The 25062-nt window shown below is 45.0% G+C and overlaps 1 protein-coding gene across 5 annotated transcripts in view; it reads left to right on the top strand.

Annotated features, from left to right (window-relative positions):
• The window catches only part of APBA1 (amyloid beta precursor protein binding family A member 1), a 195404-nt gene that overhangs the window by 116973 nt on the left and 53369 nt on the right, over window positions 1-25062 (top strand). For all 5 annotated transcript variants that reach the window (XM_045840607.1, XM_045840610.1, XM_045840609.1 and 2 more), the window contains exon 2: window positions 16061-17337. In XM_045840607.1, coding sequence (XP_045696563.1) covers window positions 16129-17337 — 1209 coding nt within the window. In that variant the 5' untranslated portion in view covers window positions 16061-16128. The remainder of the gene's footprint in view (window positions 1-16060; window positions 17338-25062) is intronic.

The following is a 25062-nucleotide window of genomic DNA, read 5'->3' as shown; positions in this document are numbered from 1 at the left end:
CACTGGTTAGTAACTTGGGGTCATAGTGGGACAGTGGCCGGAGGAGTGAAAACACAACAGCCCACATGCTGGTGCTGGCTCCATCACCACCCGTGTGACCTTGAACGAGCCCCGTAACCTCTCCGCTCTCTGGTGTCCCTGCCTGTAAAACAGGGGGCTTGTTGGGCTTTTCCAACCCTTTCACTTCTAAATTTGTGTTACTTTATAATTCCGTTTGTCGGCGAACTGGTACCAGTTGAGCTTCCGGGATGCAAACGAGTGAGCACGGCCTGCCCAGGTGCTCCTACACAAGCAGAGCGACTCCTCGGGGCCTTTTCACCACCCCTGCAGTCTGCCAGCAGAGACGTCACTGGTGAATCGTGGGGCTTGAAGAAAACAGAGGGCACTCTGTGACTCACAGCGTGGCAGTAAGAGAGCTGGCAGGCAGCGAGAAACTTCCATCCGTAACAGAAGGCTTTGGAGGGATTCCGCTCATCCGCCTCTCCGCAGCGCCGCCTCAACAAGAAAGGCGATGAATTTCCCAGGCACTTTACAGTTCATAAAGCAGCCACCATCCCCAGGAGAGAGGCAGAACAGATTATAATTTTCATTACATATTTGGTTTTGAAAAAAAATAGGGTCATGGTTCACACATGAAAAAAGTACAAAAAGGCAGAGGCTGAAAAGCTTTCATCCCACCCTAGTCCCCCACCCACCCAGTTCTCCTTCCTCACCCTCCCCTCCTCCGGAAGAAATGACTACTGGTGTTAGTTTTTTTGTCATTTCAGAGATTTTTCCACATATACATCCTCTTCCTTCCTCTTCCACATTTGCGATGATACTTATTATGCCTTGTTCTGACCTTGTTTTAATTTAATATATCAGGGAGTTCTTTCTATTATCTGTACATAAAAATCACCCTTTTATGTTTTATAGAATTCTATGTGTAACTTATTTTACCACTTTCCTAATGTGGACATTTTAGTCATTTCAAGTCTTTTGTGAACACAAGCTGTGCTTTAGTAATTTAAATAACAAAAGGCATTTCACAAATTTTGTGTGAATATAGATGTAAATTCCTCAGAGGGGTAATTTTGATAGATACTTTCAAATTACCCTTCACTGACCCATTTCTAGGTGAGGACAGGCCCTAAAAATTTCTGATTGCAAATCAAGGGTTGTAAACAGCTTGCCTGCGCACAGGTGTGATTTCCCTGAGTTGGAGCTGGATGGGGGAAGGTAACACAAGGTCGGAGAGGTGGTAAACTGAGCTGGGCAGCTGTGCGGCGGGCAAGCCGAGCGACTCCGCGGCTCACCGAAGCGCAGGCTGAAAGAGTGAGGCTCGGCGGCAGCGTGCTGGGAGTCGCAGCGGCAGATGCGAGCTGAGCCGAGCGCTGCCAGTGTCTGAGCAGGCACTTTGCGGGCCAGAAGCCCAGGGTGTGGACACCAGCTTGAGCAGAGGCTCCAGAAATAGCAGTTACACACACATCACAAAATAGCCGTTGAGCCGGACTCCCTGTGACGGTCGGATTCCTGCCAGTCGGATTCCTGCCGCCCACACCTGGACGCAGAGGGCGTCCGAACTGGGGCAGTGAGTGTGGCCGACCCACCTGTCCTCTAAGCTCTGGTGAGGGGAGGTGGGCTCGTTTTTCAAAGTGGAACAACAGCCTCGCTTGCGTATTTTAAATAAGCAAATATAGATATATATTTATATCTTCAAATGTAATACATAATTTATGTTTATGTTATATAGAATATATTTAAATATGTTTCTATAATTTGTATTTAAATAATTTTCATATATGTTTAATATATTCTATTTATATCTTTTATATGTATTATATTTATATAATATATACCTATATATCTACATTTTAACTTACATAGTATACAAGGGGGAGGTAGGCTTGCAGTGTAATATAAATAAATAATACAATAATTGTTAAATGATAGTACAAAAATAAACTGTTTCACAGACTCAAAACTGTACACCTGCCTTTGCCCACCCCTGTATTTACATACAACATGTACAGTATAACATACACTTAAATACATATTTAAATAATAGAATACATACATTTTTTCATATACTTTATTTTTTAGAGCAGTTTTAGGTTCACAGCAACACTGAGGCAAAATCGCAGCATCCTCATACCCCGCTGCCCCACGCACACAGCCTCCTCACTCTCAGCATCCTGCGCCAGACTGGCGAGCGTTTCCAGTTGACAGACGACACTGACGGGCCATTATCGCTCCAAGTCCACAGCTCACGTTATAGTGTTTATTGTTGGTGTTGCATGTTCTAAGGGGTGACAAGCATACGGGGGCAGGAGAGTGGGACCAAACAAAAATGAATTTATTTATAAAAAATTGTTTATGTATTCTTACATATTCAAACTTCCGTCGCCTTCAAAGTACTCTCCATGTGATGCAATATACCCACTGAGATGTTTTTTCCACTGCTCAAAACAGTGTTTGAACTCATCAATTTTGATGCCTTTTAGTGCTTCTGCCCTTTTTTGTTTCACTTCTTCCACATTGGCAAGACTTTTCCCTTTGAGGACTTTTTTAATCCAGGGAAACAAACGAACAAAAAAAGTCGCTTGGCGCAAGATTTGGTGAATAGGGAGGGTGGGGCACGGGAGTCATGCTGTTTTTGTTCAAAAACTGCTGGACACTCAGTGCATGTGGGCAGGTGCACTTGTAAATAATCCAGTGGGAATGGACAAACCCACTGAAGAGTTCTCCAGAAAAATTCTCTGACGCCAAATATAGTCTCTCACAACAACCCCAGCTGGTACAGTGATGCAGGTGGGTTCCTAGAACACTCACTTAGCGGATGGGAAGCCTGTACTACAAGGGGCCCGCCCTCCAGAAGATAATTCCAGTTTATTGGGGGGGGGTCCCCTCTCATATTTTTTAATTCTTGTTCTTAGTGTCTTATTATCTCATGTAACTGTTCAATAACCCTATGAGGTACATGCTATTATTACCCCATTTAGAGAAGAAGAAACGGAGGCACAGTAAAGTTAAGTGATTTGTCCAAGGCACCATAGCTAGTGAAGGCTGGAACTAAATTTGAAGCCAGGCAGTCTGATTCGGTGTGCGTTCTTAACCACTATGCTACACTGTCTTTGATTTGATTCCCCAGTCTCTCGCATCCACTTTCCCCTTCCCACCCCTCCTCCAGGTGACATTAAAGGATTTTCTCTATCCTTACTTTGCCTGGCTTCCTCCTAGCCTCACTGTCATTTCAAGCAATCTGAGCAACTTCTACTGTTCTCCGCAGCAGGAGCCCTGCAAGCTGGAGGGCTGGAGCCAAGGGTTAGCTGTAGCCATGAGCCATGAGGGTTACAGGTGAGGGGGACAGAAGGGACAAGGGAGGGCGAGGCTGGGCGTGATTGAGAGGGGAAAGGAGCAGGGACAGTGACATGACTCCAGGTCCAAAGACATCTGAGATTAAAGGACAATGGTAAAGACTGGGGGAGGGAGGAATATGGGACCAATTCCCTCGGGAGACAGCTGGCCAGACAGTATATGACTTAGTTCTGGGCCACAGCAACAACCAGCCTCTTCACTCATTCACTTATTTGTTAATCATATTCTACTACTTGGAGAGAAAATTCTGATGACTGGAGGGTCTTTCCTTTATTGAACAGGGTGATGGAGGAGGGTAATGGTATACACTTTTGGAGGAGCTTGAACACAGCTAAATTGTTGTGAAAAAAGAAAAGGAGAGCATTCGGGAAGCCTAAACAGAAAACCTGAAACCACACTGTCCAGTGTGGTAGCCACTAGCCACATGTGGATACTGAGCCCTCGAAATGTGGCTAGTCCTACTTGAGATGTGCTGTGCGTATAAAATTCATATTGAATTTTGATGATTTAGTGGGGAAAAAGAATGGAAATTGTCTCAGTAATAACTTCTTACATTGATCACATGTTGTGATGATATTTTGAACATGTTAGGTTTAGGGATGCTGGCCCTTTGCAGTCGAAAAACCCATGTATAGCTTTTAACCACCCCCCCTCCAAACTTAACTACTATTAGCCTATTGTTGATGGAATGTCAGACTGATAACATAAACAGTCAGTTAACACATATTTGTATGTTATATGTGTTATACACTATATCCTTACAACAAAGTAAGCTAGAGAAGAGACAATCATAAGGAAGAAAAATGCACTTATGGCAGCTTATTTACTGAGAAATTTCCACGTATAAATGGGACCATGCAATTCAAACTCGTGTTGTCCAAGGGTCAACTGTAGATTACTAAAATGAATTGTACTTTCTTTACCTTTATTAATGTGACTGCTAAAAAAAATTTTAATTATGTGTGTGGTTCACATGATATTTCTACTGGACTGTAACGATCCAGAAGGAAGGGACAAGAACCATGAGGACTCAGAAATGTGGTGGAAGATGAGAGAGGGGGTGGGGGGGTGGAGAGAGAGAGAGAAGCCCTGTGGCCAATGACTGAAAAGGAAGACGTGGGAAATTTTAACCAGTGTGGTTATTTTGGAAGGTGATGGTGTGATATGCAATGTAGCCTCTCACATCAGTCTTCACTATGAAACCTTCAGTAAAATCTACACTATTTTTTTAAATAAAGCAGATTAAAAAGAATTTCCTTTGGAGAAGCTCATGTCTTCCCTCAAGGTGATTGAAAAGTTCTGGGTCCTAGAAAACCAGGTTTGAATTTCACTGACCTATACGTACGTGGGGCCTGGATGAGATCAGTGAACTAGAAGAGTGTAGCTTGCAGATGCCCTGTCTCTGCACATTCTCGTTAGCGTGTCCAATGAACTCTTAAGGTTTCCAGACTATTCATGAATCATTTTTAAGAGAAAATAGTTTTCTTCTTTTCCTCCATTCGGTTTCTTTCCCTGTTAACTTTTTGCTGACGTGATTGAATCGAGAGAGTTGGCTGTTGTGGAGGCTTTGAATCAATATGGAGTTTCTGGCTCATGAAACTGAAATTTAAGTCACTGCCAGCCTTGTTACCTGATAGTTGCTTGATAGATTAGGGGAGTCAGGAAGCCGCATTGTCAGGGAGCAAACCTTTGAGGATATAGCTGTGTTTGCTCATCTAGTGTAAATCGGATCTGGGGCATCACTAAAAAAACGTCTGAAGGCTGTGCCAGCATACCCTCTGCTGCTCTCTTGACCTGGGAGTGAAAAAGAAGCTTGGAAACAAGGATTGAATTTGCAGCTTCATACTCAGGATCGTGGCTGACATTCGGGTGTGAATTTTAAAAGAAAATGCTAGAAAAAGCTACAGAAAACTTGAGGGAATAGAGAGAAGCAAGTTAACTGACTTTCTAATGAGCCAAATAATTTGTCAAAGTAACAATAGCAGTAAATTTGAGGTGCTGTGGTCTCAAAGGAAAGAGTACAGTTTAATGAATTAGTGTTCAATTCATCCTTAGCCAGATGGTCCCCTGTTTCCATCTCCTTTTGCAGGATGAAGTAATGAGCCTCTGAAAATTAACAGCTGAACTGATTTTAGAGATTTACTATCTTTAACCCTATAGTGTGGTGTGTATGTTGCTTTCTGTGTAATAACAGAAATATCAGGAAAATGGTTGAAAGTGATTGTAACTGGTGATTTAATAGTCCTGAACTGAGAGTAGTAATATAGCAACAAAGATAATAAACGTGGTGGGATGAGGAAAGAAAGTTGTGTGGGAGCATGAAGAAAGGGGTTTAATACAAAAAAAATGCCAGAAGAAATAATACCAAGTTTTTGTAACCGTTGATAAATATAGATTATGTAGATATGTTTAGTTTTATACCGGGGCATTTCACAAAAACTCAGATAGACTTTTAATTGGTTTTGATTTTCAGAGAATACCCCTTGAGTTTTCTATAAAATTTGCAAGATTTCCCCTCTGAGTTTCCATGATTGCCATAAGCTTATTTCATGTATTTTATTGGAATCATAATAATGAATGATTTGATTGTTGAAGTGCTAGACAAAGAGCCAGGTAATAAGGAAAGCCTGCATAAATTCAGAATTTTCTCCTTAATCAAAGGCCGGGTTGTGATCAGAGCTTCAGGGTTGGCACATCTGAATTAATACAAGTGGAGGAATTAATTTTCCTGCCTAGTTAAGTTAAGTGTTAGCCACAATTATACAGATTTTAATGTGGATGAAAGTAATGAGCCTGATTTTGGATTAATCACACAAGAACGTATTCATCCAAATGGCCTCTGTCCCTCTGTTTATACTGTAAGAATAAAAGTTTGTGTTAAAGATGTAGCCTTTGGCCAACACAATTTTTAAAGCTCTCTTTGAAATTGACTTCAGCACTTGAATGAGTATCTTTTTAATAATCCTGGCTGCTGCACATCTTCAACCTTTAGGGCTGGGTTTGATATTTGGGGACCATCAAACATCATTCACAGCCAAATATTGAAAACAAGGTAGGTGGTAAACATGGGTGATACCCTTTGAGATTAAAAATCAAATATGACTAAATATGGTTATACAATATTGAAAATGATCAACTGTAGTTTCAAAACCCTAAAACCTATACGAGTGGCCAAATGTGGGGAACTCCGGCCAGCGGAGCTCCCCCGGCTGCCCAAATGAGGATAAGGAGTCTTCCAGAACACAGTCCTATTGCTCTGGAGGGAAAAGGGGGTGGGATTTCCCTCCAGTGGAGAATGCCCTGAGCCCTTCTCTGACATGGCTTTTATTAGGGTTAGGAAGTGCAGGGGGATATAGCACGTGTGCATAGTTTATCAATCAATGTCCAGAAGGCTATAGTCAGGAAAAACTGACACTATCTATAGATAACAATTGAAGAGACACAGAAATCTGTTCAGATCGGGGTCTGTGAGACGTGCAGATGCCAGATGGTTGTAAAGGCGCAGGTCATGAAGTAGGGAGTTTCACTCCTTATGCCTGGAACGCAGACATCTGGGTTATGCCGACAGAGCTTGTCGCTGGGCAGAGCCGGCTTCAAAGGACAAAAATGTACATTTGAGGCCTGATTCCCATGGGAACCCTCGGTGTTAGAATCGAGTCATGCCTGCCACCTGCATTGTTACCTGGTTTTCTAGGGAGACTTACCAGCCCATTTCAGAGCTTGCTCTTGTGGGGCTACAGTCTCCAAAACCACACAGAGTGGTCCCCAACAACCAAAGTGTTTTCTGCAAAAACAGTGCCCCTGGACCTGTTAGTATAGAGTCTGCCAAGGTGACTAGTCTAAAAGGAATTACACCAATTTAGATGTTTGTTTTCAAAATCAGTCGAGTCACTTCATGGGCTTGTGAAATGTCACAGGAAGAATATGAACAATGAGAGCCAGATGGGTCTACCTCCACCCCTTGCAGCTCTGACTGACCTTGCACAAGTTATTTAAGCTGTCTGAGCTTCGGCTTCAAAATTAGCAAGTGGAGGTAATAATTCCCATTGGGACTGTAGGGAGGGTTAGAAACCTAGAATGAAAAGTGCCATATATATTGGCCTATACATAGTACAGGATTTGTGATCATTATTATCATTATTTGATAGATTTATTTATACCCAGCCTTATTTCAAAATGGATTAAAAGAAGATTAAATGTTTGTTTTCTGTCCCTACATAACCTTATTTGGGAAAGGGTAGCATTAATAAATGTACCATATGCTCAAGTCGCTTACATGAACATTGTTTTAATTTTTCCATTTAAAAGACTATGTTAATTGTATCTGTTAAATACTAATTATGATATGTGCAGAAAATGCATCAATAACTGTTAAATAGCACTTAAAATGTATCAGAAGCTATTCTAAGTATTTTATATATATAAACTTGTATCATACAGTAATCTTGTGATGTAGGTACTATTACTACCCCTGTTTTGAAAATGATAAAATTGGAGCATTTGCTATGAGAAAGTTACCTGAAGTCAGAGCCAGTAAGTGATGAAACCAGGAAGCAAACTCAGGTGGTCTGTTGCCCACACCTGTCCCCTTTGCCGTTGCAATGCCTCGCTGAGTATAGTGGATGGTTGGATGATCCTTTAGGGATTGACTGGATATTTGAAGAATATCAAGCACCATTCATGGCACACTCTTATAAATAAAGTAGGGAGCTAATCCTTTGAGGTAAAAAATAAAATAACTAAAAATGACTATAGAATATTGAGAATGATTTGCTGGTAATTTAAAATCCCATAAATTAACTTTGAAAGCTGTTCCAATAAGACAGTGGCCAGTGCATAGTGCAACATGTACGTGAGAACCTACAAAGGCTTGTTGAGAATAACCAGGACCCAGGTCCTTCAGCAGGTGCTAGAAGGCAAATTCAGCTACATGTATGGATGAAAGTTTAGTGCAGCAAGCTACTCACCATGTTTAAGGGATATGGCAACCATCAATAAGTGTCCATCCAGATAAGCTATTGACATTCTTTTTTAAAAGATTTTATATTTATTTTTGGAGAGGGAAGGGAGGGAGAAAGAGAGAGAGAGAGAAACGTTAATGTGCGGTTGCTGGGGGTCGTGGCCTGCAACCCAGGCATGTGCCCTGACTGGGAATCAAACCTGTGATGCTTTGGTTCACAGCCCGCACTCAATCCACTGAGCTACGCCTACCAGGGCTGCTATTGACATTCTTGATCCAGAAAATGGGGTACCCAAGGTGATGATGATGCAGCCAACATTGTGGCAATCTCCATGGGGTACAACCCAAGACACAGGGTAGAAGTTCAGGGTCCAGATCCTAATTCTTGAGGGAGGGGCAAAGCTAGGTCTAACATTAGGATTGCTTTGAGGCTGGGAATGGGCTGAGCCTACTGTTGATGGACTAGAGCAGTAGAAGATCAAGTAGCCTCTGCTGTGGAAGAAGAAAAGTGTAGAGGCTGCCATACAGACAGGCAGGCTTTGATGCCCATTTTGCTGCCTGTGTGGATTTCCCCCATCAATTCCCTGAATGCCAGGTAGCCTGTGGAGAGCCAGTGCCGTGGGTCTGGGAAAGACACAGCACAGCCTGGGGCAGTATTTCCCCTTCAGGTGCCACCTCCATGATTCTTGCTATAACTGTACTGTTTTTATTTTTCACTTTTCTTTAATTGGACTAGTTATCGGTTTATTCTTTTGTCATCTACTAACATGAGTATTACACCTTTGGTGTCAGGTAGGATCCCAGCAGGAAATAGATAGGGCACTCAAATTAGGTAATATGCAGAGAGACCAAGAGTTGAATAAAGGGACTATTTACAAAGATGTGGACTTTGTGGGATCCCACCACCTTTACTACCCATGAGCCTGAAGGGAAGGGGAGGGAGCCATCAGGTGAAACCATGTAGACAGGGCCACCTGACAGAGGGCATAGCCCCTGTCACTCAGGTGGCACTGCCAACCTGAGGCAGTTATAGGAGGGAACCTCAGTTGCCTCCATCTCTTTCTGATGTCCCACCAGAGCTCCCCATTGGCCAAACCCAAACACAAGCCAGAGGAACAGGCAGCTATGGATGCAGCCCAAAGAGGCCCACCTCACAGGGCACAGATCAGGGTGGAAGAGGTGCAGAGTGGATCTGGAGGGGGAAACTGAACATGGTCAGCTCACACATCTTCATTTAAGCGGCATAGGGTCAAGGACACAGCCCTGAAGTCCAACCTCAGAGACCTCCCTCAAGTTGACGTCTGGCCATTCAGCAACATTTCTTGGGTTCAGAAATTCCACTCACTCTGAAACCACCAACAACACTCTCTGTGAAGCCATGCTTTACAATCTCAGACACAAGGACACATTAGGGGAAAAAACATACCATTTTGCTGAGGCAAGCTGTGTTGTGTGAGGAGGGTTTTTCTGACAGTGTGAAGCTATTTAAACTGAAAATGATTTGAAGGAGTAATGTGTGTTCTATATTCACCTTGATTCCCACCCAGTATCACTAAATTTAACTTCCAAGTGAATCAAAGGAGATTAAGCTTTAATGAATGATGTTACTCTTTCTTGCTAATAGATGCATTATGTTTAGAAAAGCTGATGATTTGAGTAGGGTTTCTGATGACCTTTGGATTCCCAGAGATGTTTCACAATTTTCACAATTGATTTACTTCATGGAAAGGAATAATTTATAGGGTAGGGAAGATAGATAAGAATACCTGGTCATTCTTATTATTCTTATTCTGTCATCCTTTTTTTAAAAAATGAGAACCATTAATATCCCAGCCTACACAGTTTGTGTGTATGTGTGTGTGTGTGTGTGTGTGTACACACTACATCCAAGGCATAATCTTATTTGTCAACCCCAAATGTTTGTTGCTTTGGAAATTACTAGGTCACCACAGTCTCAGGGTCAATGGTGGCCCCTCCAATGGCTTGATGGCACACGTCATGTTAACTGGAACAGTATGTGGGCAGGTGGATTAGAACAGGCTGCAGTCCTAAAAAATAGGACTTTACTTCCAACTCTAGAGGGGGCAGATGAAGACCATTCATTAAATTCATGGGAAGTGATTGTACTTCTTAAATACCTGCAAAAGTATAAAAACTTACATAACATGGAATCATGTTGTTCATTCCAGAGTTTTCAGGAGAGAGGGTGGCTAGTATAGCCTCCTTTCCCCACTTCTCTGCCCCCTACCTTGACGTGTTTTCCCGACACCTGCATCACTACAACCCCACAACTCCACTCCCCGGCACACAGTGCCCTTTGTGTTAACAACTTGGTATAATTCCTTGTGTTCTTTTTTACATTGCATTTTGTCTTCAGTAGGACCCTTCTTCTAAAACTACTTCTGAGTGTGTTAAAAGGGAGAGTCTGCTGGAAATTCCTATCAGTGACTACTTAAGGGGACCCACCAATGTCATTTACAGCACTCCTTTCTATTAATCCCAAACCAACCCAAACCTCAGCTAACATTGTGAGATACCTGGATTCAGCTGCTGACTCTTGAAATGTTTTATTCCTAAATGGTGAACTGCTATGGAATTCCCTCCCTTTGTTCACCTTCTCCAGTCTGGCTACAGAACATCACAGCACCAAAGGTCAGAAAGCCACCTGCACTTCACTACTGACAGGCTGGAACCCCTCACTCCTGCAGCCAAAATGCCCCAGCACCCCCTCTCCATGTTAAGTGGGGGATCCTGCTGAGGCACTGGCTGGCTTGTCTATTCCAGGTCATCCAGCCTTTTGTCGAGACAGAGGGATTTTCTCAACCAGCTGCTCCTTCTCCTACTCTCAGCCTCCAGAGGTACACGGGTCATAATTGAGGACACTGATTGGATGATGGCACTCCTCTCTTAGGTTCTAGTTCTTAGGATGCTTCTGAGCTCATGAAATGCAGAATCTGTAAGAACCTATTTTTCACAAAGGCAGATGTGGTTGCTGCTGTTGTTTTAACTAGGCTTCTTTTGTAGTTTGAATCTATGTCTATTTTGCACTGATCACCAGGTATTATTATTATTGAAGTGGTCAGCCCTTGAGGGCTGGGACCATGGTTCAGATACGTTCTTATCCCCTTTGGTTTGCATACTGCATGGTACGTGTCCACTAAATGCCAACTGGATCAACTCACTCAAATGTAGGGGAATGTTGGATCAGTGGAGTTCTTTGGGCACTTAGGGGATCAGAAGGTTTCATGGATGGATGAGGCAGCAGAGATTCAAGATGGAAAGATGAATATAGTTCTTCTCTGAAGGCTGAGCATGCCAATCTCTAGAAGGACCCAGATACTGGGGGGAAATAATTGTTTTCTTTTTAACCACTAGAAATTTGTTAACTACCTACCGTGTACCCCCTGTGCTTAGCACTGGGGAATCAAAGATAAATGACAGGTCCTCTTTTCCCCAGGACTGCATAAGCAATTGTCACTCAGAATGACAGGTACTATAATAATAATACATATAATGATAGACAAGTACAGTGAGGACAAGGGCAGGGTTAATTAGACTCTATCACTTCCCTGCTTACAAACCCCCAGTAGCGTGCCACTGCACTGGAAATAAAATCCAAATTCTCTACCCCGATGTGCCAGGCCTTGTCCTGTCCAGTCCCTTCCCTTGTCTGTCCTCATCACCACCACACTATCCCTCACTTCACAAGCATTATTTCTGTCCTTGAACACAGCAAGTCCCTTCTCACCCCCAGACCTGGCCCTCAGACCTTCTTACTTGGCTGTCTCTTCCTTTATCTTTCAGGCCTCTGCACAAATATCACCTCCTTTGGCCACTGTCTACATAACCCCCTCTCCTCATTACTTTCTGTGATTGCCTTGTATTATTTTCTTCATAAACCTTTTCGCTATCTGAAGTTATGTCGTTCATTTATGTTGAAGCATATGTTCATGATAGAGTCTTTCCTCTAAGTCAGCTGGGCAGCTGCTTGGCTAGCTGCCTGCTGAGCATGCTGGCACCAAGGAACAGATAGGAGTCATACAAGATAACTATGCTATTCATGCAGTTTTTATTGAGTGCAGGTTCACTCAAAGTAGAATATCAACATATGTTAATATGCTATTCACACTCTAATCATCTAAGAGAAATATAACACACACAGAGCAGTCAATGAGGTATAACAAACCCGAGTCCCAGAGTCTTAGTCTGCAGGTCCGGAAGACAGCACGGGGGCAAGGGAGCCGTCAGCATCTTACAAGGAAGAATCTCTGGAGCTAGGAGGGCAGCAGAGTGGTCAAAGTCCCCAGTCCAGCAGGGCAGAGCCTCCAGCCACTGAAGCCAAGGGAGATCGGCATGGTGTGGAGAAGCACTCTGGGGTATGGAGTGCAGCTGTCTCAACTGAAAGCCTGCCTCATGCATCCCAGATGGCAAGTGGGGACTTTCCCCAGAGGCTGTCCATGGATGGTCCCACTCTGCAGACATGGATGTTCTGGTGACATGTGCAGATATCTTAGGTGTGTCTCCTTGCCAGATGTGTCTGGCATGACTTAGATAGTTTCCTTCTTAAACCAAAGTATCATGGCTGACTGGCAGTCATCTTAGTTGACGTGAGTGACTCCATTTTCTTTTATATACTCTATGCTATCTTGACTGGATCAATGCCATTTTTTTATTGGTCCTAGTCTTCACAGTTTATTAACATAATTATGTCTGTTTCTCTCTGCTTTCCATCCACCCCTCCCCCCATTCACTAGAATGGGGGGCTTCCTGGGAGCAGAAAAGCTTATTTGGCTTGGTCACTGCTCCACCCCAGTGCCCGGAACATTGCCTGGAGGCTGGCATATGTTCCTCACCAATAGAAACTCATCAACTATGAACTTGCTCTGGGAAAGAGATGACAGGTTCACCAAAGGAAAGTTATAGGTAAAAAATAGGCTGAGGCTAGGGGAGGCAGTTAGGGCCAGTGTCAGAACTCGGGGGTATCAGCATTCGGGGTGCAGGTTAAATGTGGCAATGAGGCCTGCGGAGCCACGTGGCCCAAGGGTTTTGTTTGCCAGGAGTAGGACTCAAGCACCCAGAGCACAGAGCTAGAGAACGAGGGCAGACACTGTTCTACCAGTTCGATCACTCCCCAGGTGTGTGACCCATGCAGTCACCCCCCAGTGCCTGCATATCCTCATTTTTAAATGAGCTGATGATACTCTATGAGGAGAATATAACGGTACTCTCTTCATAGACTTGTGTGATAATTAAATGACTCACTATGTAGAAAATGCCTAGTAATGCCTGCTTTGTAGTTTGGTTAAGCATTTATACTATGCTCTAAAGAAGAATTGCTGAAGTGTTTGAGAAATAGCGTTATGGGATTGAAATTTGTATTATAGAAAGATCATCAGGCTGGCAGTGGGAGGCTGGGCTGGAGGGGACTGAGAAATTAGTCAGGGAAACAATTGTATAGTCAAGACACACCAAGGCCGGGCAGTGGCAGTGGCAGGGGCAGTGGCAGTGGCAGTGAGGAGGATGCAAGAGTTATTAAGACAATGGCCTCAGTCCTCAGTTTGGAGAAGGATGTGAGGCAAAGAGACAAGTAGGTAATGATTCCTGGATATGGGACTTGGGTGATTTGGTGGCTGGTGGTGCCATTCACCCGAACAGGAAACATGGGAGGTGGGCGAGGTTTGGAAGCCAGGGCGGGGGAGAGGGTGAGGAGGCAGGACTTGTTCAGCTGTGGCAGGCTGACTTTGAGTGCTGTGGGAACTGCAGGTGCAGCTCCTCAGTGAAGAAAAATCGCCTCCTCCTAGATCACAGTATGAACTCACATGCTAAGGAAGCACTGTACTCATTCGTAGTTAATAAATGTTAGCACTTAATATTAGCATTCATAATTTGTGCTTTTAAAGCAAATACAGTGAGAAACATCTTTGTCCACATCTGAGGGTGGGGGTTTTTTTTTGTTTGTTTGTTTGCTTTATTTTTAAGACTTCTATACGTAGAATTACTGTAGCAAAGGTATGGGGGGTTTTTTGAAGATTTTAATTCAACTTACCAAATTGCACTTCAAAAAGGCTGTACCAATACATATTCTCACAATAACCTGGGATTCTTTAAAAACAGCTTTAATATTTGTTTGTAAATTCTGCGCCCAAATTTGCAAGGGCATGGGGAACAGACCTTATGGGGAGCAGTTACCTTGTGTGCTAACTGTGGATGTGACCACCAATGTCAGCTCCATCTTTTAAGGTTGCCGGTTGCCTCTGTCTGAGGGAAATTCCTCAAATAAATGCCTGTTATTAAGTAACTTGTCAATACCACCACCCAAACAATATTCTTGAAACCATGGTGATATGTGAAATAAAAACGCTTCATGCATAAATACTCCTCTGAGGCTTTGGATGGGGGTGTAAGGAAAATGCACTCATGAATATAAACTCCACTTTCCCAAACTACATTATTATAACAGCCTTTCCCCCAAAAACAGGTTTCTTGCAACTTTCCTTACCATGACTTAGTGTGTGCACATGCACAGAAACCACATTTCCTTTGAATCAATACATGTGCCATGAGAGGGCACCATTCCCTGGTCAAATACAATTTTACCACAGAATAAACTAAAACTTCTTTTTAATGCATGTAAGATAGAAAAATATATTTTTACTGAAGACAATGTTTGTTTAGTTCGACAAGTGACTATCATGAACTGTTGGCCATTTGGACGCTTTGGTGCTTGTTCCTGTGTTTCTAACACTGTCCACACACAGCCGACACCACAGAGCAAGAGGGCCTGGAGGAGTGTTTGGTATTTTTAGTGCCCCTCTCTGTGAACACTAGCTTTGTGTTTATGAGTTGTACGTAATATAGTTTTTAATCTGTTGTCTTTTTCAGAGAGGCCTTATACAGGAAACATGGATGGCCTGTTTTGGTCCATGTGTTGTAGGGAATATCTGGGAAAGTGAGCTAGTCAGTGTTGCTGTAAGTGTATTTGTCAGAATGCTGGCCTCTTGGAGGGGGAAGTTTCCTAGTCAAACAAGTTTGGAAAACCCTGGATCCTGTATCTTCACCGCCTTGAATATTCACAACAAACTGACAACTCTGAGTCTCTTCTCCCTGTGTAACAGCATTAACACGCTGCTGCAGGAAATGAGTCTAGTCTCCTGTGCGGCCACCCATGAAGAAATAGCCAGTAATGGCAGGCCGGTGGCCCGCTGGTGGGGCTGAGAGCTTCCCCCAGAATGGCTGCTTATTCGTATTGATAGCAATGGCTTCAAAACATGTTGAGATTTTTCTCCCCTTGAAATTTGAAGAATCGTTTCTAAAGATATTTAGGATCCTAGTTTAGAGATTTATATCTCAGCAGATGGAAAATGTGTCACTCGACCCATTCAGTTTAGTTCTCTTTACTCATGTGCATCGGAAATGGAGCCTGAAGAGTAAGCACGGTGAGGGACTAGCGCTCTCGGAGGAGAACTAACGCTCTCGTGAGGCTCTCAGTAGAAGGAGTGGGTAAGGGAGAAGAAAGCCAGTAAGCAATTAAACAAGTAGGTATGTAATTACAAATTACAATACGGGATACAAGGAAAATGAACTATGTGCTGTCAGAGTGAGCTTAAATTTGCAATCATTTATTTTAATTGACAAAGATTCAGAAGGGATCAATGGCAGCTGTTTTTATGGCCATCTTGGTACGGGGCTCAAGACGACAGCCTAAACCACCTAACACCCTCCCTCGCCCTCTTGTTTTTCCAGCCGGGTGAGACAAAATGAGAGTGCAGTGAGCCGCCCAGCCTCTCTCCCAGCCGTCCCCGACGCCCACCATGAACCACTTGGAGGGGGCCGCGGAGGCGGAGGTGACCGACGAGGCGGCAGGCGGGGAGGTGAACGAGTCGGTGGAGGCCGACCTGGAGCGCCCCGAGGTGGAAGAGGAGCAGCCGCAGCAGCCGCAGCCGCAGCAGCAGCACTATGCGGGCCGGGCCCCGCGCGGGCGCGCCGTCGAGGACCTCGGCACCCAGCCTGGGCCGCAGGAGGACGAAGAGCGCGGGGACTGCCTGGCGCGCTCGGCCAGCACGGAGAGCGGCTTCCACAACCACACGGACACGGCTGAGGGCGACGTGATCGCCGCGGCCCGCGACGGCTACGACCCGGAGCGCGGGCAGGACCCGGAGGACGAGAGCGCCTACGCCGTGCAGTACAGACCCGAGGCCGAGGAGTACACGGAGCAGGCGGAGGCCGAGCACGCCGAGGCCACGCACCGCCGCGCGCTGCCCAACCACCTGCACTTCCACTCGCTGGAGCACGAGGAGGCCATGAACGCGGCCTATTCGGGCTACGTCTACACGCACCGGCTCTTCCACCGCGGCGAGGACGAGCCGTATGCCGAGCCCTACGCCGACTACGGGGGCCTCCAGGAGCACGTGTACGAGGAGATCGGGGACGCACCCGAGCTGGACGCGCGCGACGAGGGTCTGCGGCTGTACGAGGAGGAGCACGACGAGGCGGCAGCGTACCGCCAAGAGGCCCTGGGCGCGCGGCTGCACCACTACGACGAGCGCTCGGACGGCGAGTCGGACAGCCCCGAAAAGGAGGCCGAGTTCGCTCCCTACCCGCGCATGGACAGCTATGAGCAGGAGGAGGACATCGACCAGATCGTGGCGGAGGTCAAACAGAGCATGAGCTCTCAGAGTCTTGACAAAGCGGCTGAGGACATGCCGGAGGCCGAGCAGGACCTGGAGCGTGCCTCCACGCCCGGCGGGGGCGGCCCCGACAGCCCCGAGCCGCAAACACCTGCAGGGCAGCAGCGGTCGGCCGGCAGCGCTGGCGGCGAGGCGGTGCAGCGGTACAACAAGGAGAAGAGGGATGCCATCTCGCTGGCCATCAAAGACATCAAGGAGGCCATCGAGGAGGTGAAAACCAGGACCATCCGTTCGCCTTATACCCCCGACGAGCCCAAAGAGCCCATCTGGGTCATGCGCCAGGATATTAGCCCCACCAGAGACTGTGAGGATCAGAGGCCGGGGGATGGAGATGTAAGTATGTGTGGGTTCCGGCCTGCTCGGATTTGCGCGTGGTCAGGAGGGGAAACTGGTGCTGCGTGGTCTTGTCTGTCATTGGAAAGTGACTTTATAAGACCAACAGTCTGTGGGGGTGCTAAAAATGTGTTCACAAAAAGCCTCAAAAATAGCTTGCACTTAAGCGTGAGTGAAAAAAAATAGAGACAGTCTTTTTGCAGGATGACAGCTATGGATGGGGGAGGGAAGTTGTGGGGGAGGGGTCCAGCAGAAAGGAAAAATGGACTCAGGGACTTGGACAACAGTGTGGTGATTGCAGGGAGGAGGGGAGTATAAAGGGATTAAATAGTACTGGAAAAAATACAATTAAAAAATTAAAAATAAATAGAAATAAAAAGCAGCTGGCCACCAGCAAGAAAGAAAGAAAAGAACGGAACACAGGTGACTGGGAGTTAAAGTGTTGAATGCACTAATTAGACCTCAGAGGCACTGCTGTGAATCAGTCGTTCTCAAAGTACCCCAAGAGCACTTGTTCAGAAACGGATTTTTAGGTGCACCCTCCACCCCTTGCCTCCTCACCCTCCTCTCTCAGTTAGAAGGTCTAGGGTGGGACCTGAGAATTTATATTTCTAATGTCAAAACAAAACACCGCAAGTCTTTATTGAATAAGGAGAGACTATTGGAAAGGAGTATTCCCAAGGGGAGAAGGGTGCTATTGTAATGGGGGGCGGGGAGGGCTAGCAGTAGGAGAATCTCTGACTCTGAGATCTGCAGGGGTCTCTAGGGGTAGGCAAAAGGGACATGTATGTATGAGGAAGTGGGAAGAAAGCGTGTTTGAAGGCATTCGCAGATGAGAGAATGTTTTAACCTGAGACCAGCACAGTGTCAGGAAGGGCTGTTGTGGAGGGATTGCAGACTAGCCAAAGTTCAAAGACCTGGAGGAAGGAGAGAAGCTTAACCAAAGATTGGTTAACCAGTACTTTGTTCTGATTAATCCCAAGTTCAGCCAATGCGAATGTGGAGGGTCTGTCTGGCTTTGTCCTAGGTAGACAAGGGCACCTGTGAGTCTTATCCAAGTCATATGGGGTGGGGGGTTATTTGCAGGAAGCTACTGCCATAACACAGAAGCGGTGGCGGGGAGAGGGGGGGAGCAGCCATGGCTCTTAACCATTGCTGTTTTCTGGGCTCACAGGGTTCAGGTGACGTTCAACATGACATTGTCACTGACAAGTTCCCAGGTGATGCTGTTGCAGCTGGTCCCGGACCAGAACGTGAGAACCACTGCTTTAAAGAAACCCCTGAAAAGTTTGAGACAGAGAGTGAGGCCTTTTCAGGGGAAACATTTTAGAGCCCTTTTGTGCCAGGAGTTTCTGCAGTTTTTGACCCACTTGTGCCTCAGTGTGGCTTTGAGTAGGTGCTTAGTTTTCCCTTCCGGTCATACCAGGGTGTGCTTTTCATGTCACAAAAGACATGTATTTTTGGCTTTAAACTGAATCATGCTTCTTTGTGAAGAGGTGCAGAAACCTATTGCTGTCCCTGTCAACATTTTATTTTTCATTTTTGAAATACCTAAAAATGTGATAACATGGCAAGCTTGAGTGCTACAATCTATACAAAATAAATCAAGAAGACCAACCTTTGCCCCATTGCCTGGTTATAAAGCTTCCCTTTCTGCTTCGACTCTCACTTTCCCATTCTTTTGAAAAATTTTTAAGCAATTTCCATTAAAATGGGAGCTTGGAGTAAAAAAGGTCCAAGAGGTTCAATTCAATTTCAACTAATTCTTCATTTTACGATGGCACTAGGCTACTTCTCAGTATATCTTTTGGAGTAAGAAACCGTTATTGGTAGCTGTTCATTTTACTTGTACCGGAAGGGCTATGCCAGTCAGAGAGGTATCACTCACCTCCTCTTTTAGTAACAATCGACATTTGCTGTTGGCTGGTTTTATCTCTGGCACCTTGAAGGAAGAGCTGGAAAACTGTTGGCACAAGATCTGCATCCTCCCTAGCAAGGGGGCAGCATTGGGTCAGCCTGGTCCACAATGCCCTGTGCCTCTCTTCTGTTTTCTGAGCTTCACACCCAAAAGGTTCAAAACAGGTGTGCCCACAGGTAGACTTCCCTTGGACCTCCAGCTGTTTCCAGGTTCCTCCCAGCTAGGAGGGGAGGGGGATTACAACAAGCATTTTTTGAATGAAGTAGAAATGGAGCAGCTTTTCAAAAGTAGGGAGCTGGCAAGAGGCCTGGTTCTATATTGTTTTAGAAACTTGGAAAAAGCCATAGAAGCATTAAGTCCAGATGCTGGCCTCTCCTTTAGCTTTCTCCTGTGAAATGACCAGCCCAACCACGCGTTCCCAGCAGCCTCACGATGAACCCACAACACAGCGTACACTAGGGCAGGAGGCTTGCTCTTACTCATTTACACTAGGACAACTTAACCCTCCCTCTTAGTGTTTCATTCCAAAAGTAGAGTTAATTATAGAATATTAGATGATGCTTTAGAAACCCAGACTCCCAGAAACTCAGCTTGATGCTAAGAAACTGGTGAGTAAAGCTAATTGGGTTATGAGTAGTTAATACAAAGCAAAACCAAAAACCTACCTGTGCTTTAAAATATTCTGCCAGTCAGTTTTAAGCCATTTGAATTTTGGGGTTGTATTTCATCCGTCATGCCATAGCTATAGGAAGGCCCTTCATTTGCTACCTCTTTGATGGTAGTATGGGGGGGGTATATAAGTATATATGTTCTGTTGATTTCCACATCAGCATCAAAAAATACTTACTGAGTGCTCATTCCACATAGAAGATGGGAAGTACTATTAAAAGCAGTGTGACTGGGAGGTACTTGTTAAAAATACAAATTACTGCCGTTCCTTTCTAAATCAGAATACCTGAGTGGGGCCCAGGGATCTGGGGTTTGGGGCTTTTTGTTTGTTTTCTGGTTTTGTTTCACTTTGTTTTGTAAATTCTCCCTGTGATCAAGCTTAGGAAAGATTAAGAACCGCTGATTTAAAAGGGAAAAAGCTGTCATCTAGGTAGTTTCCTACATGATGTCTGTGGATTTGACCCCTAGCTTTCGTTAGCACGTGCACAGTTTTAACAGCAGAGGCGTCCCGCTGTGGTTATGGTCAGCAGGCCCGGGGAAGTGACCCTGCAGTTCTTGTTGCAGAAGCAGTGCGTCCATTCTCCGCTGGCATGACCGGAAGCTATGGTGAAGTGCGCAAAACACGCCCACGTTACCACTTGCCAGGGATGACTGCTGAGGGCTACATCTGCTTCGAGCAGTACTTATAATTCCCCCAGAACCTGAGCATTTTTCTCTTCACCTGGGGCAAACTGGCTTTTGCTTCCTGGTGACTCACACAGAGTGCGAAGATGGGGTTGCTCATTAGCAAGAACTTATTGAACACACAATAACGCTCAGCACTGCCGGAAATCATTGTTTTCTGGAAATTTAAAGAATACTAGTGCTTTGCTTCTAGCAGACTTTCTCTTTTTCCAGATATGGGTTTGAAAACAGCCTAGCAATGCCCTTCTTGAAAACTGTTGTTAATGAATGCCCAGTTCTGAAAAGTTCCACAGCCTCCCGATCTCTTTTTAGGCAGCAAAGGTGTTCTGAGTAGAGGACAGAGTCACAATAGGATCCAAGAAAGGCGGTAACGGCACCCAGCATTAATTGGAGAGTGTTGGCTACTTTGAGTGGTGTGTTCTACAGCTTAAAATGGTGTTTATCTCTGCTCCCTCTGAGAGCTACACCAAAATGACAGTAAAATTAAATATATATATATATAAAGCCACAAGTACCAAGAGACAGAGGAAACAGCAGCAAGCTGAGAACAACAAAACTGCATCACCAAAGTGGTGACTGGCTGTGGTGGACATTAGTGCTCCCCAGGATTTCCAGCTGTCCTCTTCTTTCCACACCACACTTCCTCATCCCCTCGAAGTAGCCATGGCCCATGCAATAGGAGCAATAACAGTCGATGCTACCTCTAGGCAGAAGCCACTGAGGGCAGAATTCTCTCCCAGAAGCCTCATGACACAGGACTCAGAGCCTCTATTAGCACGGGTCCCAAGTGACCATGATGAGCAGGGTCCCCTGCTGACCCTGTGGATATGCAATGTGAGAGAGGAATCCACCTTCGTTGTTTCCAGCCTTGGGGACCTGGGTGGTTTGTTACCATAGTGTAGCCTGATGGAGTCTGACAAGGATCCTGATAGGTTTCTGTTTGTCTTCTCTGCTGAGTGTCTATAAGGATTTGTGCTGTGGACCCCCAAGATAGGCTTGGGAATTTGAGACACCAGATACCTAAAGTGGCAAGAGTATGGCTGGGAGAAAAGGACTGTTTGAAAGTCTGTCTGAGAGAGGTTGCACTCTAGATTCCTTTTGCAGCTCATGTGACTGGCTGACAGCTCCTCCCCAAGCCCACAGAAGATGGGAGGTTTGCTGTAAGGAAAGGGTGAACCAGGGAAGTGCTGGAACTGGGGACATCAGCCACAGCTGAGACTGGGCATGAAGAGCCTTGAGGAACCCAGGGCCTGCTAAGCAGTGGGACTCGGGACACCTTTGAGGTCTTAGCTGTCAAACCTAGAACCCACCCATCCCCAGAGCCCAGCAGCAGACTAGAGTATTCCTCTCCGGGGAAATGGGCCCTGGAGAAGATACCTACAGATGCTCGTGTTTGGGGGGTTGCAAGCATAACACTGGGTCCCCATCACATCACCCCACAGTAAAGGTTACTGCCATATGTGGGCTTTTTGAGACACACTGTTAAATATACGTGGACATCCAAGGATCACCAGACATTTGAAAAACATCTCTAATGTGAAAGACAAAGTCACCAAAAACAAGCAAATGAAAGAAGGAACTCGGAGAAGTCAGAGGCGGTGCTCAGAGCGGAAGGAAACTGTCCAGCACTTATCAGTATCCTCCCAAAGGAAAGGGGGTGTAGGGAAGCCATTAAGTTAGGATAGGATACCATTTAAAAAAATTTTACACACTTGTTAACTGAAAAATATGACAGCAGAAATTTAAAGGTAACATTTTAAAAATATCCTTCAGTAGGAAGGTTAGAAGACAAAGAGGAAATCTGCAAGTGGAAGAATTAGGGCAAAAGGATGGAAAATGGTAGGAACATAGAAAAAAGGGAGAAATTATGAAAGATTGTTCCCTAGAATCAACCGACATGAGAATTTCTGATTAAAAGATTCCACTGGGTACCTAGAACAATGAAAAAAAAAAGAAGCAAAGGAATTTCTGGACACAGGGAGAAAGGGAATATCCCGTGGGCTTTCAGAAACATAAAAGCAGGTTACAGATGATCAAGAATCACCATAATGTTGAATTTCTCAAAAAAACTGGGAGACCTAGACCCGGTCTGATTTCCGGTTAGGCGAGAAGGTGGACTAACGGTGTTTGCAGACATGCAGGGCCCCAGAAAATGTCCCTCCCATATGCCCTTTCTCAGGAAGCTGCTGGACAGTTGCCACCCCCAAATGGGAGCGTAAATCAGAAAGAAGATGCAAGATCCGGGAAACAGGCTCCAACATGGGAAAGAGACAAGGGCCCCCCAGGGTGTCGGGCAAGGAGATCCCAGGTGACAGCTGTAGTGCAGGCCAAGGCAGCACCCAATGCCGTGTGGCCTAGGAGGTTTGCAGAAAGAATGGAAATGAGAGCTTTCCTAATAGGATTGCACTGAGGGGAATCTTAGGTGGTTTCAGGAGCGTTTGGCATGAATTATTAATACACAGAAAACTAAACAAATGGGAAAACAATTCAGTTCTTTTTCTCACTAAAAACAACTGTTATACAGGCAAGAAATGCAATAATACAATGCATGCGTCTCAGCAGGGAAAAACAAGTGCACAGTCTTCAGACTACAGACACTGAATATGGATTGACCAGAAAGTGTAACATTGGGAGGGTGAGGGAAGGTGGAGTACAAAAGTGGAAACTCTAGTCCTTTACAGCAGAAGCCAAGTCTAAATTGGAAAAATGGACGTGAGTGGTGTAAACATGCCACTCGAGAGTATCATAGTATATACCAGAAGAAATGCTCAGAGGCTTAAGAGCGGAGAGAAGGAGGGAAAAGGACCTTGGTGTTTGCTGTAAAGTAGGCAGTAATGTTCGACTTTTAAAAATACATGCTTGTATTTCTTTGCCTTAAATTAAAATGATAGAAGAGTTGGAATCATTTTTTAGAGTTCACTCACTATGCAGAGGTATCCTTTCATTGTTACTGTCTGTTTTACTTGTCTGAAAAAGGCAAACACTTCTGTATGTTACAGGCACAGTTTTTAGAAGAATGACTTTGCATTCACTGTACTATGGTAAGATAAATGCTCTGAGTTTCCCATTTTAGTTTTGTGATGTGTTTGTGTGTATATCAAGTGTACACGCTTCCATTTGGCTGACATCACACACACAGGAGTAGAGAAGGAAAAAGTAGGTCAAGGCGGGGGCAGTTCCACTGGAGGTGAAGAACCTTAATTGGTAAGCGGGTTTGCACTGTGACAATGAAACCCTGGTGTGTTCTGGAGCTGTGGGCTTGAAAATGGGCTCCGGCTTAGAAACCACTGAACACATGTGGGAAGGATAGCAGGAAGACACCAGCAACTGCAGAGGTCCAATGTGGATGCATACATTTCTCCTCAGGTTTGTATACTTATTTAGGTGAATGGTTTTTACTCTAAAAAGTAAGTGTTTTCAAGATGCCTTCCTTCCCCAGGGTACACTTAATGGCCCATCCTGAAACTTAGGATCAGCAGTAAATTGCTGTGTCTCTGCCAGTGGAGAGTAATACTCGACAGAAAAGAATTTAGTGGTCCCTAATGACAACAACAAAAATGAGCCATTTTTCTATGAACTGTGAGGGCCTGATGTGACCAGAGTAACTTTTTGAAGATGTAATGATCTTACTGTTGCAACTTCAAAAGGCAAAGCCTCGACCTTGAAATCTCTATTGGAGAGCAGATAATTCATTTCAATCATGAGGAAACAAGAGGAAACAGGAAAGTGTATGCTTTTGCTCTCTCCTCCTGGATTTGAAATATTATCTCTGATTATTTTAACTCGCCTTCAGAGTTTCCCCCGTGGGTTCAGCTCCAGGCAGGCACTGTTTACAAGGCCGGGCCGGTTCCCCCCTCACTGACACTAGTCCGTGGCCATGGCAGAGTCAGCAGAGCAAACACGTGCAACGGTCTGCACAGCAGAAGGCAAGGGCTGCGATTACTTTGTGCTCCATGGCATGGAAATAAGTGATGGGAAAGATTGGGGTTTTTTTAAAGCCCCAGGCTCCAATTTTTCTCTTCACCTGATTCCCCTCCCAAGAGGAATCTTTCTCAGCTTTTTAATGGATTGTCTCACTAGTCGGCGTCTATGTGAACCTGTTCTGAGAAGTGACAGGCCAAGCAGCAGGGAAGAGAATGGACGATTTCGCCAGAGAGAATTTTATTACCACCTTCTAGATAGAAGCACAGCATAGAGGACCGCATTTTGGGTGTCTGACATGCTCTCTTAATAAGTTGGGGCTCAAGAAACTTCCCAGGAGTTTTTAGAAAAATTATGTCAGTTCCCCCAACTGTGCACTCTGGACATTTTCTATGATAAGTAGACTGGGTTATACAGGAGACGAAGGGAAGGTGCAGGGAGAGGAGCAGATATATCAGAGATAATTGAATTCTATATGTAACCCAATTAAATTCTGGGTCCATGTAGTCCTGGGGAATTCTGAAATGTGATTT

The sequence above is a fragment of the Phyllostomus hastatus genome, unplaced genomic scaffold (assembly GCF_019186645.2).
Source record: "Phyllostomus hastatus isolate PE091 unplaced genomic scaffold, TTU_PhHast_1.1 phas_contig_34, whole genome shotgun sequence".
Classification (NCBI taxonomy): Eukaryota; Metazoa; Chordata; class Mammalia; order Chiroptera; family Phyllostomidae; genus Phyllostomus; species Phyllostomus hastatus.
The sequence above is the reverse complement of the archived record's forward strand: the minus strand, read 5'-3'. Positions and strand labels throughout refer to the sequence as shown.